The sequence below is a fragment of the Myotis nattereri genome, assembly GCF_964212035.1.
Source record: "Myotis nattereri genome assembly, chromosome: 6".
Classification (NCBI taxonomy): domain Eukaryota; kingdom Metazoa; phylum Chordata; class Mammalia; order Chiroptera; family Vespertilionidae; genus Myotis; species Myotis nattereri.
The window spans coordinates 2,946,399-2,966,028 of record NC_138081.1 but is presented as its reverse complement, the minus strand read 5'-3'; the positions used below and the strand labels follow the sequence as shown (position 1 = coordinate 2,966,028).

Here is a 19,630-nt window from a genome sequence, read left to right as displayed (position 1 = left end):
GTGCCTGTCACTAACAGACCACAGCCATTTTCATATCCCGCCACAGAAATGTCAGGTACCAATTTCTGTTTGAACATGTCAGTACTTATTACAACTGCTGCTAGATGTTATTAAATATATTTAAAAGGACATGGGCATAGCATAATTTTTAACATTTTTACAAACACTGTATCATCCTATATATTCACACCCCACTGTAAACCGGTTTCACAGCATAGTTCCGAGGAGGAACCAGAGGCCCCTCCCTGCTGCCAGAGCCACCAGTCAAACGAGGTCCAGACGCAGCCCCCCCCCCTCCCCGCGCCCCCCGGCCCCAGCAGAGCTCTTGCTGGAGCTGCTGAGGCTCAGACATCCTGGGTCCCAGCAGCAGGGCCTGGCTTATGGACACGAAGCACTGTGCTGGGCCAGGAGCACAGCAGGGAAGGGAGCAGGGAGGAGGGAAAAGGAGGAAGAAAGAAAACGGAGCGGCAGTAGATTTTACCAAAACCCAAGAAACCTACCCATAGCTGTGGAAAACTCACCTTTATTGTTACCTGCCTAGTGCAGGGGATTAAAATTACACGGAGCTTGATCCATATATTAGTGTAAAAATCTGTGTCTCTTCCGCCAAAAATGTACAAACCCCAAGTGATCATAGAAAAACCAATGTGGCAGCTACGACAGAGATGCCTGGCCCCAGGGCCATGGGCGTGTTCCCCTCTGTCCCCTAATTCCAATATTTATTCCACAGAAACGTCGGTTTAGAGGAGTTCTAGCTCTAACGGGCAGGAGAGTGGGCGTGACGGGCCGGGCAGGGCCACCCAGGTCCAGTGTTTCTGCGGATGGCGGGAGGGAGCCAAGCGGAGGACAAGTCCTTCTGCGCCCTCCTCGCCTCCCAGGCCCTCAGCCAGTGGGGTCCAGTGTGTGACGGAGAGAGAGGCTGTGGGCCACACCATCCCTCCAAGAACCAGTGTTGTCCAGGGGCCCAGGGGCTCCAGAGGCCAAGTCCAGTGTCTGCCCTGTGTCTGCCCCAGGCCTCCCCAAGGGACGGCCAGAAGAGGCCTGAGAGGGTCTGGCCACAGGCCCGCTGGGTGGGCGGGGGCGCTGCTAGGAGGGGAGCAGCGAGGGGTCACACTGCCCCTCAGAGGTAACGGGCAGGGGCGGGGCCATGGGCTCCTCTGGATGGCGGCTGGGCGTCAGGATTCACACTGTGTTGAGTGCATCTTCTGCCAGGAACCTGTGCAGCTGGGAAAAGGGCGGCCGCTGCTCCGGCTCTCGGCTCCAGCACCGAAGCATCAGCTCATACAGGCCCAGGGGGCAGGCAGGTGGCCGGGACAGGTACACCTACATTTCGGGAGCAGGTGGAGGAAGGCAAGGGACAGATGTGCCTTAGTTTCCCTGACGGCAGGCCCCGCCCGCCCCGCCCCGCCCGCCCATCCGGGGCCTGCTCTCACCTGGCGGCCCTGGTCCCGGAAGAACTCCCCTGCGTTCTCGATGACCTGCTCGTCTGTCAGCTGCCCGAAGGGCTGGGCCCGGCAGAGCATCAGCACCTCCCACAGGGTCACACCGAAGGCCCACACGTCGCTGGCCGTGGTGAACTTCCCCTGTGCACAGATGAGGCCTCAGGCAGCAGACCTCCCTTCCCCCAGCACTTCCCAGGCCTGGGGCCACTCCCCCGGGGCTCTCCCCAGGAGCTGCCCCCCTCGGCCTTGCTTCTCCTGCTCATCCTCTCCCTCCACTCTTCTCCCCTCCTGCCCCCATTTTCTGGTCTCGACTAACTCCCAACTCATCCTCCTCTGGCTCTAGCCCCCGCTCCTACCACTTGGTCTCTCTCGCTCTCTGCCACCCTGACTCCATCGGTCGGGCCCACTCTTGTCTCCTGGGCGCCCCCATCACGCCCTCCCTCCCGCCCTCCCCGTGCTTGCTCCAGCCCCTGCGCCACACCTCACTTTATAGATGAGACTGGGTGGCCGCGGAGCACCCGCCGCCCCGCAGGCATCTCACCATGAGGATGCACTCCCAGGCCATCCAGCGGATGGGCAGCACTGCCCGGCCCTGCACCCGGTAGTAGTCCCCGGCGTAGAGGTTCCTGCTCATGCCGAAGTCGGCGATTTTGATGGTGAAATTTTCCCCAACCAGGCAGTTCCTGGTGGCCAGGTCGCGGTGCACGAAGTTGAGTGTGGCCAGGTAGCGCATGCCCGAGGCGATCTGGGTTGCCACGTGCAACAGCATCGGGTAGCTGGGTGGGGGGCACGGACAGAGGGTCGCTGGGTGGCCCCAGCGCTCCCCCCTCACAGATCCCCAGGAGGAAGGGCAGCCACGATGCCAAGATGGAAGTACCAGGGGGAGGCTGTGGTAAGTGCCCGCCCAACCCTTCTTTGGTCGTGCGACCCCGGGGAGCCGCTGCTTTTACTATGCTCCAGGACCTAGCCTCCGCAGTGAAGGTGAAGAGGGCGCAGGGAAACTCCGCCGGGTCCAAGTCCCTTCCGCCCTTGCGGCAGGTAGGCCCAGCCTTCCTGCCCCTCGTGGTCCTCGTCCCAGGCCCTCCTGCAACCTGTGCGCCCCACCCAGTGCTCTCTGCCCGCAGGCTGGCGCTCTCAGGGCGGGGCCTGCCTGGGCAGCTGCTGACCTGATAGTGGGCCCCTGGGCGGGCTCCCCACCCTCAGGGGCCCCTGCGGCCGCCTTGTCCTCCAGCTGGTGCGCACTAAGGAACTGGTTCAGGTCGCCGTTCTCCATGTAGTCGGTGATCATGCAGAGAGGGTCGTCCTGCACACACACGCCCAGCAGCCGGATGATGTTTGGGTCCTTCAGCCTCGCCATGATCTTCACCTCCTTCAGGAAGTCGTTCCTGGGGCGGCAGGGGAGGCGGCGAGGGCATGTGGGCTGACCTGCACATGCACGGCCCCTGCTCCACGGGCCAGCCGCCCCGCGACACACGCTGGCTCGCGGGGGCCGTGGGCACCTTCCCCAGACACCCCTCAGCTGTCTCTACCACATTTCTCTCTAGATCACTCTCTGTGGCCTCACCTCCACTCCCAGATGCCATCCTGGTGCTCACCTGGCATTCTTGGTGGCATCCGGCCGCAGGATCTTGACAGCTACCAGCAGGGGGTGCCCCTTGCGCACACTAAGGGGGAAATCGAGACTGACCAGCTCCTGAGGGCGCTCCACCTCACACAGGTGCACCTGCAGAAACAGGATCACGTGTCAGAGGGTCGAAGGGTCACCAAGGTCACAGGGTCCACTGGGGTAACAGTCAGATGACAGGTTCCTGCTCCAGGGCGCTCTGTGGGCACGTGCCAGCCCCCGACAGTCAGGCACCCTGATGGCTGGCAGGGTCCTCCTTACCTCCCCAAACTGGCCCTCGCCAAGCTTCTCCTTGAAGCAGAGCCGTGACCGAGGAAAATCCACTCTGGGGGGCCCGTCCCCAGCTCCCCCGGGGGGCAGCGCGGGCACGGCGTAGGTGTTGCCCCCCGTGACGCCCTGCAGGGTGACAATGTCAGCCTCCGCATAGTGGGGGACGCTGTTCTGAGGAGGTGGGGGCAAAAGCGGGGCACCTGGCTTCTCAGGCTCCATGTAGTCCCCACTGCAGGCTGGAGGGTAAAGGAGAGAAGATCGGGGAGGCATCAGGAGCCGCCCGGGAGCCACACCCCCGCACCTCAGCCTCCCCGGCTCCTGTTGGATTAGAGACTGGGTCTGCCCTCCCTCCATGTCCTCAAACAGAGAAGCTGCTGGCGTGGATGAGGCTAGTGGGCCAGAGCTTTCAAGGCACCGGCGATGGCGTACGTCGTACTCTCTGGGCATCTCAGCACAGCCCAGAGCCCGGTGAGTCTCTCTGGAAGAGGGACTCCTCTCCGCACCACCACAAGGAGGATGGAGCCAGCCATCCGGTCGCCCTCCGCCACTGCCAGCTCCTCGCTCTCACTTAACTGTTCCCTTCCTTCCCCTACCCCCCCCCCCAACCACCTTCAGCCTCGGTTTCTCCCTGCCCTCATCACCCCACCCCCTGACCCGCACACCGAGCTCGAAGACAAGCAGAGACAGGGGCACACAGAGGGGAGGGACGCCCCTGAGGCCCGCACAACAGGGTCTACAGACAGGAGGGAGGCAGGGCCGCCCCTCAGCCCGGAGGAGGGCAACAATGAGAAGGCAACACCAGGAGAGGAGGGCAGACAGAAGGAGGGGCGGGCCTTCACCTCGGGGACCGCGGAGAGAGGACACATGGGGGGACAGGGCCAGCACCCAGGGTGAGAGGCCCTCCTCCTCGAAGCTCTGGAGAGGGGAGAACAAAGGAGTCACAGGAGCCGGGCAGCACCGCAGCCTCCTCTCGCTCTGGAGAGCTGAAGAGATGAGTGGGAGAGGAGGAGGGGCAGAGCTGGGGCCAGTGGGCTTCCCACTCCTCAGCTCAAGGGGGGGCCGTGAAAGGAGCGAGCGGCAGAGGAGAGCGAAGGGCACAAGAGAGGCCTCCGTGGGAACTCGGAGCAGAGGCCACAGTGAGGCGAGGAGGCAGTGCGAGGTGTGAGGACCTTCCCTGTCCCCGTAGAGGCGTGGGGAGCCTGGCGGAGTCCAGGGCAGAGGGGCTTACCCTGGGTGTTGGTGGGTTTGGCCCAGGCGGGTGTGGGGGGGCCCGGGCCTCGAGGGGGACGGGCGTAAGTGGCCAGAAGGAGGCGGTAGGCCGGATTGGAGAGCAGCAACGCTGTCGGGAGAAGGAGGGGTGGGGGACACGGGGAAGGGGTGAGACTCAAGGCTGACAGACAAGGCGACCCGGAATAGGGCAAGACCAATGTACTAAGAGAAGCAGGATAAAACCAAGATGTGGAGAGTGCTGGTTAGCTGGAAGGATAATGAATGGATGAACAGATGGCTGGCTGCATGGATGGACGAATAGATGGATGGTTGGATGAATGCACGGATGGAGGATGGATGGAGGATGGATGGGTGGATGGGTGATGGATAAATGGTTGGATGGATGGAATGAATGATAGATACATGATGAATGATGTATGCATATAGATAGGTGGGTAGATGATGAACAATGGACGGGTGAGTCTAGGAGAAAGGAGAGGGCCAGGAAGACACAATGAGAGAGCCCAACTGAGAAGAGAGGGAGGCGTGTATGGACATAGGGCCAGGAGGAGACCGCTGGGACCATGGGTGGCAGGCGCGCGGCAAGCTCCTGGGATTATAAGGTCGGGACATGGACTGCTAGAGTGGGCAGCGACCAGAGACACAGAATAAGAAAGTGAGTTGAAACTGGGGGCGACATAAAAGCAAGGGGACGGGAAAGGAACACAATCAGAAAACAGGCGGAGGACGGAGGCAGACCCAGAGCGAGGCAGGTCTTACCAGAGCCGTTGGGGACACTGGGGGCAGGGTGGGCTGGGTTCCCACGAGGCCGGGGCTCCTGGTAGGGGGGTGGCTCTCGAGGGCCCGGGCGGTTGTTGATGAGGATGGTGTCCCCAGGCACAGAGAGATGAACTGTCAGCTCCTCTTCTAAGACCCGCCGCTCGGCCTTGTCCGGACAAGGCGAGATGTGAGCTGCGCTGCTGCTCGGCTCTGATATGCTGCACCCACGCTCCCCCCCCGCCCCCCGTCCTCACACGGCCCCCCAGTGGCGACAACGAACCCCATCCACAGGTGGCGAAACCCGGCTGGAGAGCCTTGGAGCCCGCAGATGGGACCCCCAAGTCTGACCCGCCCACTATTATCAACTTTACCGGAGCCGCCACCGACTCGCTCCGGAAGACATGGGTGTGGGGTTTCCACACTTCCCCCGGGGCCCCTCCAGCTCCATCTTTTCCCACCGCCCGTGCCCAGGAGTCCGGAGGCCCTGGACAGTGCAGTTAGCGGTTAGCGCTTTTCCTCACAGCCTGCCCTCCAGGCCTGCCCTCCTCTCAGCAAGCAGCCAGGAGGCTGTGGTGACGGCCCCGCAGGCCCCACCACCCCTTGATTTCCATGCACCCCACCCACACTTCTCTAAGTGTCGCTTTACCGGCCCCTGGCCCCTCTCTAATTATCCCCGTTAGCCAGCCTGCGCCGAGGCCCTGAGGGGCCCTGACTGGCAGACGTGGGGCCCAGGCCCGGAGCCCCGCCCACCTCACTGAGGAGCCGGAGCCCCGCCCACCTCGCCGAGGAGCCGGAGCCCCGCCCACCTCGCCGAGGAGCCGGAGCCCCGCCCACCTCGCTGAGGAGCCGGAGCCCCGCCCACCTTACTGAAGAGCCGGAGCCCCGCCCACCTCGCTGAGGAGCCGGAGCCCCGCCCACCTTACTGAAGAGCCGGAGCCCCGCCCACCTTGCTGAGGAGCCGACGCCAGTGCAGCCGCCAGAGCATGAGGGCGATGATGAGCAGCAGCAGCAGGATGATGGCCACCAGGCAGCCGATGAGGATGGCCGTCGGGCTGCCCTCTGCCTTGGCCACAGGCTGCTGGCCCCGGGGCTCCAGCTCTGGGGGGGCATGAGGGTCAGAGCGGCAGGAGGCTCCCCACCCACGCTGGGGTGCCCGGGGGAGCGGAGCACAGGACCCACCCCGAGGAGGCCCAGGCTGCTCACCCAAGCCGCTGAAGTTGGTGGGAGGTGGGCCAGGTGGCCACCAGGGGGCTGGTGGGAAGGTGCCCCCCAGAGCCAGGGAGGATTCATTCACAACATCTGGGGAGAAGGAAGACAAGAAAGGGAGGCAGACGGGGCAGCCCAGGGCAGGGCCGGGACTGCAGAACCAGCGAGGAGGCCAGTGGGAACAGGCTGACACCCAACACGTCCCAACCAACCAGAACCGGAGGTGGGATGGGGCCGGGGTCTGGAGGCCTGGCTGTGGTGGACGTTAACCTTTTAGGTGCTGGGTTGTGGGAAGATGCACGGCTCCGGGGGAGCACCAGGGGCTCGGAGAAGAGGCTAGTTCCCAACCAGCAGTGTTTCAGTGTTTAGCAGCCAGCGTCATACTGGCTCAACATCAGTCCTGGGGGTCTCACCAAAGACAGGCAGACAGGTGGGAGGGGGAGGGTTGCAATCACTTGGGAGACCCCCTGCTTGGGAAGTCTCCTGGGTGGCGGGTGCCAGGGGTGGGCATCTTGGGGCCTGCGGCTTGGCAGCCGGAGCTGGGGATTAGGCCGACAGCAGGGCTTACCAGAGATGAAGGAGATCTCACTGAAGAGTAGCCACGGCCCAGCAAAGAGGAAGCGACACTGCAAGAAGCGGGCCACGCGGCCGCCCAGGGGCACCGACACAGTCCGGGCTCTGGGGTCCCCCAGGCTGCCCCCCAGGACGTGACGCACAGGCTCCCCCTCCCAGGCCATGGCTGGGCCTCGCTTGAAGCGACACTCCACCCCGCCAGGCAGGCGGGCTCCCAGGGTGTGCATGTTGTTGCAGTGAACCTGGGGGAAGGGAAAGAGATGTAGGGCCAAGGCCAGGGGAGCAGGCGAGCTCCCAGGGGCCCCGCCTGGCCTCAGCGCCCTCCCTGGGAGCCGGACACACTCACTTGCATGGCCTGGAAGGCCCTGAGCTGGTCAAACTCAAACTCCATCTCCACGTAGCCGCTGGGGAAGCTATGGTTGCTCCATCCCACATAGTCATAGCCCGGCCAGACCCGCAGCTCCTGGCTCTTCCGAAAGTCGTCCAGCCCCAGCACACCGTCCGCCAGCTGGCCCAGCCCTCCATACTGCAGCCTGGGGAAGAGGGCCGGGACCCGGTTGGAAGAAAGTGTCCTATCCAGGTGCGTGGCAACCCCAGCCCCTTATCCCAGCCTCCCCCGGCTCTCCCGCCACCAGGACTAGGACAGATACTCTGAGTCACATGCTGCACAAAGCACCCTACGATGTATGTGTTTATTGTGACAATTCCCAGAAGATGTGTTAGCAAAGGGGTGCCTTTTTCTAATTCACACAAAGTGGCACATGAGCTACCAGTCGCCTTGCTGCCCTTCAATCCTGGTCCTGTCCCCTTTGCCCACCTAACCCATCCCCATCCCCATTCTTCTATCTCACTGCGACTACTTACCACGCCCACCCCCACCCATTTTCCCCCCTCCGCCCCTCCCCCCCCCAGGCCCGTCCAGCAGGGCCTGCTTCTTCACCCGCCAACGGTGTGCGTGGTGTGTCCATCATAGGTGGAATCGTTGAGGTGCACGGCCTCAGCCAAGTTCATCAAGTTCATTGTCTGCCCCACAGGGGCCGTGTACGATAGCAGTCCATCTGGGCAGAGCGGGAGGGGGCATGAGGGCAGGCTTGGAGGAGGCCATGCTGGCCAGTCCTCTCCTCACTCAGAATGAGGCTCCCCAAGGGAGAGGCCCTGGATGCCCCTCCCCCTGCACCCCCCACCCCCAGGATAGGGAAACAGTTGGGAGGGGGGAGGAAGAGCCTCTGAACAACTCACCTTTCCAGAGGCAGCCGTAGAGCTCCACCCGCAGACAGACGCTCATGACCCGGTCAGCCCGGGGGTAGAAGCGAACCAGTCGGGCCACCATGGGGGGCCCCAGGTCCTTCAGCACCACTCCCCCCGGGTCCTCATTTCCCAAGATCACCTGCAGGCCAGGGAACAGGGTGGATGGGTGGGAAAGGCAGGTCTGCCATCCCATCACCTGCTCCCACCCTAGCCCCCCAGCCCCTCTGCAGGTGCCCAGCGCCCACCATGGGCAGGCAAACCCTCGCTGGTGAGCGCCAGTCCCTCCCCTGCGGACGGAGCCCACAGGGAGACAGCTGTGAAGAATGAGGCAGCAGTGGGACTGGAGCAGTGGGAGGGGGGTGGCCAGAAAAGGCTGGCTGAGGGGACATCTGGGGGGAGAGGGGGGGAGGGCGAGCCTTGGGCAAGGGGGTAGACATGGGGCGGGAGGAGCTTCCCAGGCAGAGAATAGCCAGTGAAAATGCTGAAGGTGTGGGATGAGCCCTAGCTGGTTCACAAACGGCCAGAAAACCAGGGTGGCCAGCGGGCAAGGACAGGGTAACGGGCGCGGCCAGGGCCAGGCAGGCCAAGTGTTGTTTCTGGCGAGCGGGAGCCGACCGCGGCCTGCAGCCACTGTGCCCCATCGGATGTGCATCTCCTTTTTAATTTTTTTTTAATTTTGAGTTTATTAAAGTTGGAAACAGTGAAACACAGGAGAGCCTAGGGTAGAAGACGCAACAGGGAGGGACTAGGCAGGGAAGGGCGCCAGGGCTGGGCAGCTGGCTCACTAAGAAGTCAGAGAAGCCCTGGCCGGTGCTCAGTGGTTAGAGATTCTGCCTGTGCAGCAGAGAGCCACAGGTTCGATTCCTGGTCGAGGGTGCGTGCCTTGGTTGCGGGTTTGATCCCCACCCCAGGGCCAAGTGGACTCCGTGTGGGAGGCAACCAGTGGATGTGTCTCTCACAGCATATCTCACTCTCTCTCTCCCCTTCCACTCTCGTTAAAAATCAAAGGAAAAAATATCCTCATTCCCTGGGCAAGGATTGATTAAATGAATGGATGGATGAATGAATGAATGAATGAAATAAGTCAGAGAAAAGGAGGCCTTGGGGACAGGGTCAGGGTTGCCCAGGATGAGCTACCACTGCCCGGTGGTGCCCTGGTCGCCAATTGTGCGGGTCCCTTCGGGTCCAGGAGAGACATGCCTGTGCGGGCCTGACGGCCTCGTCTGAAAAACACTAATGTCGCCTCAAAGGCAAGATCTGACTCAGGCAGGATGGGCGGGAGCAGGGAGAACAGCTAAGAGATCCCTCAGGCCCGCACCTGAGCGGGATGGGGTGGGGATGGTGGGGCTGGCCCAGGGCAGGTGGAAGAGGGCGGCGGGGAGTGGTGGAGGCAGGAAACAGCAGGAGGTAGCACAGACTGGTCTTGCGGAAGCAGGAGGCGAGAGAACAGAGTTGGGGATATCATCTTAGCTCCTGACCTGAGCCCTGGGCACATGGTGGTGCCATTTCCTGAGCTGGAGACATGGGGCGGGCAGGGGAGGGGGGGGCCCCCCCGACGGGCTGGGGTGGGCGTGGGACTCAAGCTCAGCTTGGGAAGCTGATGGTAAGTTCGAGGCCCCCTTGGATGCCCAGGTTGAGCAGCGCTTGATGGAGCTCAGGTGAGAGGTTTGGGCTGGAGAGGGCGTGGACTGAGGATGGTCAGTGGACAGGAGGATGGTCAGTGGAGGAGAGAAGAGAGCCACCCCTCCTGGCTGTCGCCCTGCCAGCCTCACCTCCTGACCCCAGCGGTCCCTCCAGTCCATCCAGCGGTGGCCGTCCCGGGAGTAGCGCAGCCGGTAGCTGGGTGAGAACTCTTTGCCCAGGCCTCCAGCGTGCCGCCCCTGGGTGCCCACCAGAGCCACCAGGTGCAGCCGCCGAAGATCCACCTGCAGGTACTCCTCCTCCTTGGGAAAGACCGGCCCTGCTGGGCACCAGGCCCCGTCCCCATCGCTGCTCTCCAGCCTGGGAGGGGGCAGGAGGTCACAGGGAACGTCTGGCCCTGGGTCTGCCTCTGGCTCTAATATTTAAAGCCCCCAGGACTGTGGGGTTGCATTGGCATTGGCCCTCTCAGAAGCCTCTTGGCTTGCGCAGAGGGGTTGGAGGGGCAAGTAGAGACCCCAGGAGCTAAGCTCCAGGGCCGCCCTGCCCGGTGTGCCAGGTACCTGCTGTGGCGAGCAGCCGTGGAGTCTGACCAGGAGCTAGAGGCAGAGATGTCCCCGTCTGGGATGGTCCGGTCCTGCATGCCCAGGGCATAGCGGCACTTGGCTGGGCGAGGACAGGCAGTGAGGGCCTGCCTCTGATTCTCTGTCTCCCAAGTCCCTCCCTCAGGGACCCAAGAGCCAGCCTCCTCACCAGGGTTGAAATGTCCTGTCATGTCAGCACCTCCAGTTGCCACCGAGAACAGCAGCAGCAGTAGAGATGAGAGGGCCCCCGGCCCCATAGCTCCTGATCCCTTAGGCCTAAGGGGGTGGGGGCAGCATCTCTGCAAGGGACACAGTGGGGGGAGGGTAAGTTAAAGGGCAACCAAGGAGAAGGGCCGCAGCCAGCAACAGACAGGCAGAACGGGCTGCTCTGGGGAAAATGGCAGGAAGGGACGCCCGCGTTGTTGGACAGCATCCGCTGTTTCTAGAATGCTTCCCGGGAACCAGACGCTGGGCTGATCTCTGGTCCCCTCCCCATCTAGGAGCCCAGATTTTTAAGACAAGTGGGGGACCCCAGCAGCTTCCAATCCCACAGCTCCCAGTAGCCTACTGGCCCAGTGTGGTCCCGGGGCCAGGCCTCGGCAACACCGGGAAACGTGGGAGAAGCGCAGGCCTCAGGCCTCACCCTGGCCCTCCCGGGATCTGTGCCGGGAACGCCTGAGAACCCCGCTCTTCACCCCGGGTCCAGGCAGCTCGTCCCAACGGAACCCATTCCAACGGCGCCTCCTAATGAACCCCGGGACTACCCCTCCAGCCCTGCAGATGGGACTACCCCTCCAGCCCTGCAGGTGGGACTACCTCCCCAGCCCTGCAGGTGGGACTACCCCTCCAGCCCTGCAGATGGGACTACCCCTCCAGCCCTGCAGGTGGGACTACCCCTCCAGCCCTGCAGGTGGGACTACCCCTCCAGCCCTGCAGGTGGGACTACCTCCCCAGCCCTGCAGGTGGGACTACCCCTCCAGCCCTGCAGGTGGGACTACCTCCCCAGCCCTGCAGGTGGGACTATCTCCCCAGCCCTGCGGGTGGGACTACCCCTCCAGCCTGTGCAGGAAAAGCAGCCTGGCCTGTCCTCTTCCCGGGGCCACTCTGAGCCCCCAGCCCTGGAACCCTGAGGGACCCCAGGACCACCCTTCACGCTGCAGCTCTTCCTGCTGTGCCTTCCCTCCTGAGCCCAGACCACCTGTGCCCCCAGCCCCCGCTTTCTGAAGGGGGAAGGGCCTAGGGCTGAGGTCACCCCAGGGTGTAGGAGGAGTGGGGCACACTCCCCCATCCTTTTGTCCTCCTCCAGCTGCTCCCACAATGATCTAGGCAGGAATGTAAGAGGCAGCTGAGACCCCGCAGTTCTGAAGCAGCAGCTGAGGGCTGAGTTACGGAGGGCACTCTGCATTCAGTCAGAGCTAGAACCAGAGCATCATACCTAGTCCCCAGGAGCCACCCATAGGGGCCTGGAACCCTGGGTGCCGCTCTCCACCCCCCCCCCCCCCCCACTGTCAGAACAGCAGGCCCTTGTTCCCTGAGTAACCTTCCTGCCAATCCCAGATGAGTCATCAGAGCCAGACGGGCAGAGGAGCCTGGCAGAGACACAGACCCGCAGAGGATGGGCGGTGGGAGGCGGGGGGCAAGAGGTAAATAGGGCAGGCGCCCGCCCGGGGCCACCCTTCTCCGCCTCCCATCCCCCATTCTCTCCACTAGGCCAGACCCAGAGAGGCAGGCCCACAATCCTGCCAACACCACCCGCCCTGCCCATCACAGCCAATGACAACCTGGGGGCTGGACACCCTCCCCCACCCCCATGCCAGACAACACCCACACCACTGTGTGTGTACAGACACACTCAGATACACAGACACACACACTCACAACACAGACACTCTCACACACAGATACACTCTCACAGACACAGACACTCTCACACAGACACACACTCACGCACACACACACAGACACACACTCACACACAGACACTCTCTACACAGACACAGACACACACTCAGACACCCACACCTGGAGCCCGCTGTGTGCAAGGCCGGATTAGCTCAGCACACACCTCTGTGCGCACAGCAACCGTCAGACTCAGTGGCGGACACGTGACATCCACACACTCTACACAGGTTGACAGACTCCCAGCGGGGCAAACACAGCGAGCGGCTCACACACCCCATCCACACCTCGGCCTTTGCCGAGCAAGCCCATCCCTGGGGAGAGCCAGCTTCAGGCACCTGTGGGCCCGAAATGGCCCAGGCCCCTGCCCACACGCGCGCCCGCCCTCAGGGGGCAGCGCCAGACACACACCCAGGCCCTGGGCAGGACCCCAGCGAACTGGGGCGCAGGCCACCACCTAACCCCCCCGGGCCAGGGAGCGGGGAGTCCGGGGCGCGGAACCTGGACGGCGGGCGGCGGAGGGAGAGCTCGCACCCTGCGCACCGGCTAGCGGTTCCGCCCAGCTCTGCCCTGCGGGGCCCTCGGCCCCGGGCCTGAGCGCCGCACCGGCTGGACCGGCGGGCCGGAGGCGCGGGCCGCTTGGGGGACCTGCGGGCGGGGCGGGCGCTGAGGCGGGGGCTTCCTCTCCGGGCAGAACCAACTCACCGCCCAGCGCGGGTGGCGGCTGCCCGGGCAGGTCCGGGCGCCAGTGCCTGTGCAGGCTGCGGCCAGGCCGCCCGACTGGGAGCTGGCCGGGCGGAGGCCCGGGGACCGGCGGGCAGGGGGGCGCCCACCTCCCGGGGGCCGAGGAGGAGCGTCCTGCCGGGCGAGGGGCCCACCGCTGCCGGGCACTTGCCCGAGGCTGGGCTCCGCGCCCACCGCCAGCCCGGAGGCGGCAGGCAGACCTCGGCCGCGCCAGCAAGTGCAGCTCCGCACGGGCCCCGCCCCGCCCCCGCCGGGCCCCGCCGCCCCTACCTCTCCTCGGCCGGCGGAGCGGGGCCTCGGGAGCGGCGGCCGGGCGCGGGGCGGGGCGGCGCCTGGCCGAGCGGAGGCGCCGGCGGGGCTCGGTGGCGGCGGCTCGGAGCAGCTGTCGGGGGCCTGCGGGGCCGCAGCCAGGGCCTCCGCTCGGCCAGGCGCCGCCTCCCGCGAGCCCCGCGGTCCCCAGCGTCACCGCCCCCTCCGCTCGGCGTCCGCGTCGCCCTTCACCCACCGCGCCCGGGTTTCCCACGGAGAGAGCCGCCGAGCCCAGGCCCGGCTCCGGGCCTCCGCGCCCGGCCCCTCCCCGCCCCCTTTCTGGGCTCGGTTCCCGGAGAGGGAGGTGGCGAGGGGCAGCCCCAGGCGAGGCGGGAGCAGGTTCCCACAGGCCCGGCCCGAGCAGCGGCGTCCGCGGGGGCAGGAGGCAGCTCACCTGACACCCCGCCCGGACCCACTCCTCGCGCCGCCGCCGGCCTCCCCCCGCCGCGCCGGCCTCCACTGCCCCCCCCCCCCCGGCGCCGGCCCCTCTCCGGCCCCTCTCCGGCCCCTCGCTCCTCCCTGACCCGGGTCCGTCCTCCAGCGCCGGAGTTCTCCGGGGCCTCGCCACCAGCGGGGCGGCGGGCGGGAGGGGCCGGCCACTGGCAAGGACAGGCCTGGACCAGGGGGCAGAGCCGAGAGGAGCCGGACCCGCGGAGCCGGGCGCGCCCCCGGGGACCGCGAGCGGCGGGCAAGGTGGCAGCGCGCGCTCCCGCCCACCCACTCCGCCGCCCGCCGCAAGCCCGCCGCCCGCCGCCAGCCCGCCGCCAGCCCGGAGGACACAGATCCCGCCGACAAGTGCCCACGGCGCTGCGGGGAGGGCTGGCCCTGGGGCCCGGCGCAGGGCGCTCCGGCCCACACCGCACCGACGCCGGCGCCCACCTGCTAGGGCTCGCCAGCCGCAGCCAGCGCCGAGGCCGGCCCTCCCCTCGTCCGCTCCGGCCCACCCGAGGGCCCCGGCACCTACCCCTCGGGAGCCGGTCTCGGGGAGTCTGGGCGGGAGAGGCGGGCCGAGGGCGGAGCCAGGCCGGGCGGGGCCGGGGTGCCCGCGCACCTCACCTGGCGGCTCAGCCTCCGCTTCCAGGCGGCGCCGGGAAACCAGCCCGGCCGGCGAGCCGCGCCCCCGCCTCGGAGAGGAGCAGCCTCGCACGCGGGTGGGACATTCCACAGCCCGGCCCACGCCGGCCCGGCCAGGTGGCGTGGCGGGGCCAGACGGGGGGTGCGCGGCGGAGGGTAGGGCTGGCCATGAAGTCCTGAGACCCTTGCCCCCCCCTCCCCCCGGGAAATTCCTAACTGGTGATGCCCACCTCGCCCGGCCCAGGCCGGGGAGCGGCAGGACGCAGGGCTGGGGCCCCGCGGAGTCGAGTGACAGCAGAAGCGGCTGGAGCCGGCTGGAATGCGGGGCTCGCAGCCCAGATTCCCAGGGCGCGAGGGAAACCCCAGCCATGCCGGGCCCAGCGCGGGGCCAAGCCTGAGCGTCCACTACCTGCCAGGGCCCACCCCACGTCCCCTGCCGCACCCCCACTCCGGGCGCCCTTTGTCCTCCGGGGCCCCCACAGGTCTCCCCTCCCCCACCGTGCCCTCCCGTCCACGCTTCCCTCCCTTCCAACCCACGACCTCGGCTGCCCTGCCCAGGAGAGGAGGGAAACAGCGGGGAGAACGTGCGGGGGAGCACCCAGGAGAGGGGCTTCGGGGCCGCGGGCACCGGGCCGGAGAGGGGGGGGGCGGCAGGACCGGTGCCGGGAGGCCCAGCTGGCCCCGGAGCTGCAGTCCTCTTCCCGGGACCAGCAGGCTGGCTCAGCCCCGGGCGAGGGAGAGTGGCTGGTGGGGGCGGGGTGAGGGCAGGCGAGGCCCTGGGCGCGAGTCGGGCGCTGACACCACTGGGTACAAGTGGGAAACCGAGGCTCCGGAGTGGGAGGAGCGGGGTGCAGGGGGGTCGGGCAGCTCCGCGTGGAGAGTCCGGAGCACGAGGAGAGGCGGTCCTGGTGGTGGAGACCGACAGGCAGAAGATACACGGAAGCCAGGGGCGAGGGCGCTGGGGCCGCGAGAGGACAGGGCGGGGAGAGGGCGCAGCTCGGCCGGGAAGCTGGGGAGCCTGAGGTCTGGGGAGGAAGCAGGGACGCAGTGGGTGCCCTGTGTGGGGCGGAGCGGGCAGGGAAGCCAGGCCCGAGCGGGCGGCAGACGGAGGGGACAGGGAACAAAGACAAAGAGAGGAGAGGGCTGGAGTGAGACCAAACGCTGGCGGAGGAGAAGGGAGACTGAGGCACGGGGCTGAAACACTGGGGCGTGGAGCGACGAGGAGAGTCAGAGGCTCCAAAGGGCGGGCAACCGGGGACAGGCCAGGGGAGACGGCGAAGACGGAATCAAACCTGGTTCTGGGCTCAGGCCACAGAGGCCGCAGCCCTCCCCCTGGGGCAGCCCAGCCCTCAGCCCTCAGTCTCCGTCCTTCCCCTCCTCCCGCCAGGCAGGCGAGCTCCCTCCACCCCCGCCTCCAGCCTCCAGCCTGGACCGCTGGTCCCTCCCTCCAGGGGAGGCCCGCTCAGTCCCACTCCGGCCTCCCAGTCCCGCGCTGGCTTCCGCTCACCTCCAGTTCAGTGCTGGGTCCCAGTCCCCCCAGTCTCAGGCCTTGGGGGTCCCAGGTCTAAGCTGCCAATGCTGCCGGGCTTTGTCCGCCCTTCAGGGCGGGAGCAGCTGCCCCAGCCAGCTGCCTCGGCTTCAACGTGACCATGGCAACCCAGCCGGCGGCCCCCGCAGAGGGGGAGGGAACAGCCTGGCCCGGGAGAAAGGGAGGGAGAGGCCAGAACTGAGAAACTGAAGCAAAGGGCGACCACAGACAAAGAGCCCCCAAACAAAGGGGGGTGGGGGGAGGCAGGTCGGAGAAAGCTGCGGCGCGGCGGGGCGCTGGGGCCTGCTGAGGGGGAGGGTCCAGGCGGGGGACTGTCCGCCAGGAGGTGGGAGAAGGAGAGTGGGATTGACTGGCGGGTCCTTTGGAGGTCTCCTGAGTCCCCTCCAGTCCACATTCTTCTCTGTTTTTGCACCCTGGGGAGAACCAGAGTTCCAGTTCCTTTTTTTCTTTTTTAAATATATTTGTGTTGCTTTCAGAGAGGAAGTGAGACGGGGAGAGAGACAGAAACATCAATGATGAGAATCATGGATCAGCTGCCTCCTGCGGGCCCCACACTGGGGATGCAGAGCGGGCAACCCAGGCATGTGTCTTGACTGGGAATCCCACGGTGACCTCCTGGTTCATAGGTCGGCGCTCAGCCACGGGGCCATACTGCTGGGCAAGGGCACCAGTTCCCTAGTTGGTTGCCCCCAGTTGTACCAGTGTCCATAAGTCACCCTTAGTTTCCAAGAATAACCCCAATTTTAAACATAGTCTGGCCTGTCCCTCTGAAGTGCAAATGTCCTTGTCAGACAATGTTGTCCAATTCTTGGTTCAGAAACTAGGTCCCCAAAGCCAAAGGTGGCTGGTTGGACTGGAGGGGCAGGGAGGGAGGAGGAAGCACGGATGCCTCTCACAACACCATGGCGGGAGGGGGGGTTAGGGGGGGCTGAGCGAGCATGGCCCTGTCTGAGAGGCCAGCAGGGAGCTCGCCACTCGCATCTGCATCCCAGACCCCTGCCCTCAGAACGGAGAGGTAATGGGCCCTGCCCCAGGAGCCTGCTGCTATGGTCTTGTGCGATGCGATGCGGCTGCAAGGGGCCGGCCCTCTGATGGAAGCAACAACCCAAACCCCACCAACCTGAGTGCCTCCCTCTGTGGTTTCTCATGTGTCACTTGGGTCTGAGTTCCACCTCCCAATTCATTCCTCCGTTAGTGAGGGTTTGTCAGCACAGGGGTCCGACAGTAAGAGCTATGAAACATGCACTCCCCGTCTTCCCAGCACTTACAGTCAGAGGCGGAGCCAGGCATGTACGTGTGTGTGCACACGTGTATGTGTGCATGCACGTCTGTGTGTATATACTAATATGTATGTGTGTTGTGTGTGTGTGTGAGTTGATAAAGACTCACTGGAACTTTCAGCAGCCTGGAGGGCCTCTGGGAAGAGCTAGGGCTTATGGAAGTTCTCCCCCCTAAGAAATCCTGAGAACCCTGCAGGAGAGCCCTCAGGAAGAACTCCATGTTGGCAATAGAGCTCCCTGGTTCTCAGTTCCCTCCCTTAGCTTCCTTTCCCTTTGTAAACAGCCCTCCATCTTGGCACGGAGGCAGAGGCGCCCTGGCTGCCATGCCAGCATCACTGGGTGGCAGCCGGTTCTTTTCCTGAATAAATCCTTTCTGTGATGGAACACTAATTGACATTGTTTTCAGTCGCCGCGCGCGTGTGTGTGTGTGTGTGTGTGTGTGTGATCACAGAATGCAGCGTGGCCGTGCGTCCTCGGGGCTGCAACGCCGTCCTCCTGAGGGGAGAGGAAGGCTGGAGAGTGCAGAGATGAGGGTGGACAGGGTGTGTGGCTGGCAGACAGGGTCTGTCCAGGTGAGGAAACCCAGGGGCAAAGTGAGCTTCTCCTGAAGGCGGGAGGAAGAGCCTGGAGGATTGAGCCGGAAACCGCGTGATTAGGTTTGTGTTATTTTACAAGAGGTTTCTGTCAGCAGAGTGCTGGGTGCACAGTGCAGAGCAAGGCTGCTGGGGAGGGAGGCTTACCCCACTCAGTCCCTCCACACACCTGGCACTGCCCCCAGCCCCACCCCCCACCCCCGACTGGAATGCCAGGAGGAAGTGGGAGCTCCTCTTGACCCTGGAAGTCAAGGTCAGTGCTAAGATAGTGTTTCTCAAACTGAGGTCCCTGGACTCCTTAGGACCTGTGAGTGCCCTGTGGAAATGCTAGGCATTTTCCTGGTGTTTTCTCTTATCATCTAATCGCCTCTTTAGGGCCTCTGAGGTGGGTGGGCAGGGCTCTTCGTAAGAAGGGAACCGCGTCCAGAGAGGCTGCACCTTGCCTGGGTCTGTGGCAAGTTGCTGCTTCCCACGCAGCACTTGGCCTGGATGCTCCACCTTATGCCTCCGGAGCTGGCGGGCCTCTGTGAGGCTGAGTGCTCACCTGAGCCTCTTAGGTCCGCCCCCCCACTCTCCCCAACACCACCACCTTTCCTCCGTCTTTTGCTGGCCTCGAGGTCCCTGCAACGAACAGGACAGACACTGGGGCGCTCACTGCACAGGTGACCTACACCGCTGCAGGGAAAGAAGTCAGTCTGTGGGCAGAGCCGCTGGGAGCTGGGGGAGGGCACAGCTGAGAGGCTGTGGGGACCTTAGGGCAGCTGCAGGGCTCCTCAGGGTGAAACACCTGACAGTCACCCATCAGAAATGTGGCTTACAGACAGCATTTAGACTCTTCACTTTGTCTTCTATTGTCGTTGGCCAAACGCCTGTGGCATTCTCAGCAGCCCCTGGCCACTTCCTATGATGATCACTGGCCTTGCTGGTTGCCAGGCTCTGCCCTTGGCACTTTCCCGTTTGGCCTTCACCGTGGCTCTGTGAAGTGGCATTTTAAAATATGCCCACTTTACAGGCACAGAAACTGAAGGTAGAGAAGTCAAGTCACTTGCCCACAGACACACACAGCAACATGCAGATCTAGAATTCAAACCCGAGTCTTTTGACTCCAAAGCCGAAACTGGACTGGAGAGCCTCCGTCATCATTATTGTTAGGGTCGCCGAAGGAGAAACGTACAAAGCCAAAAGGCGTAAAGAATTATAAATGTACTAGAGGCCTGGTGCACGAAATTTGTGCACGGGGGGGGGGGTGTCCCTCAGCCCAGCCTGCACCCTCTCTAATCTGGGACCCCTCGGGGGATGTCTGACTGCTGGTTTAGGCCTAAACCAGCAGTTGGACATCCCTCTCACAATCCAGGACTGCTGGCTCCCAACTGCTTGCCTGCCTGCATACCTGATTGCCCCTAACTGCTTCTGCCTGCCAACCTGATTACCCCTTAACCACTCCCCTGCCAGCCTGATCAACGCCTAACTGCTCCCCTGCTGGCCCGATTGCCCCCAACTGCCCTCCCCTGCAGGCCTGATCCCCCCCAACGGCCCACCCCTGATGGCCCTGTCACCCCCAACTGCCCTCCCCTGCTGGCCATATTGTGGCAGCCATCTTTTGACCAC

General features: G+C 64.5%; 1 protein-coding gene across 4 annotated transcripts; it reads right to left on the bottom strand.

Moving 5' to 3' along the window:
- Positions 1 to 507: 507 nt before the first annotated feature.
- DDR1 (discoidin domain receptor tyrosine kinase 1) lies at positions 508 to 16,251 on the bottom strand. Of its 4 annotated transcripts, XM_081094305.1 has the most exons (19): positions 16,108 to 16,207; positions 10,744 to 10,873; positions 10,554 to 10,656; positions 10,125 to 10,353; positions 8,344 to 8,491; positions 8,045 to 8,162; positions 7,451 to 7,637; positions 7,100 to 7,346; positions 6,529 to 6,624; positions 6,272 to 6,423; positions 5,326 to 5,491; positions 4,565 to 4,675; positions 4,176 to 4,319; positions 3,328 to 3,572; positions 3,038 to 3,165; positions 2,609 to 2,827; positions 1,984 to 2,218; positions 1,434 to 1,583; positions 508 to 1,323 (listed from the first exon to the last, which is right to left on the bottom strand). In XM_081094305.1, exons 2-19 carry the CDS (start codon positions 10,829 to 10,831, stop codon positions 1,183 to 1,185), a joined length of 2,907 nt encoding a protein of 968 aa, XP_080950431.1. In that variant the 5' UTR covers positions 10,832 to 10,873; positions 16,108 to 16,207; the 3' UTR covers positions 508 to 1,182. The 4 variants fall into 4 exon arrangements, 3 of the variants coding, with proteins under 3 accessions (XP_080950431.1, XP_080950432.1, XP_080950433.1); XR_013996163.1 differs by lacking the exon at positions 16,108 to 16,207 and having other exon boundaries at positions 4,176 to 4,251; positions 10,744 to 11,270; XM_081094306.1 differs by lacking the exon at positions 4,176 to 4,319.
- Between the last annotated feature and the right edge of the window lie 3,379 nt (positions 16,252 to 19,630).

Bases quoted from the DNA above. Each gene is read 5' to 3' on its own strand.
- DDR1 (XM_081094305.1), bottom strand. From the start codon at position 10,831: ATGGGGCCGGGGGCCCTCTCATCTCTACTGCTGCTGCTGTTCTCGGTG. The intron at 6,424-6,528 runs GTGAGCAGCCTG...ATGCCCCCCCAG, and splicing joins CACCAACTTCAGCGGCTTGG to AGCTGGAGCCCCGGGGCCAG. The intron at 2,219-2,608 runs GTCAGCAGCTGC...CCCCCCACCCAG, and splicing joins GCCCAGGGGCCCACTATCAG to CTACCCGATGCTGTTGCACG.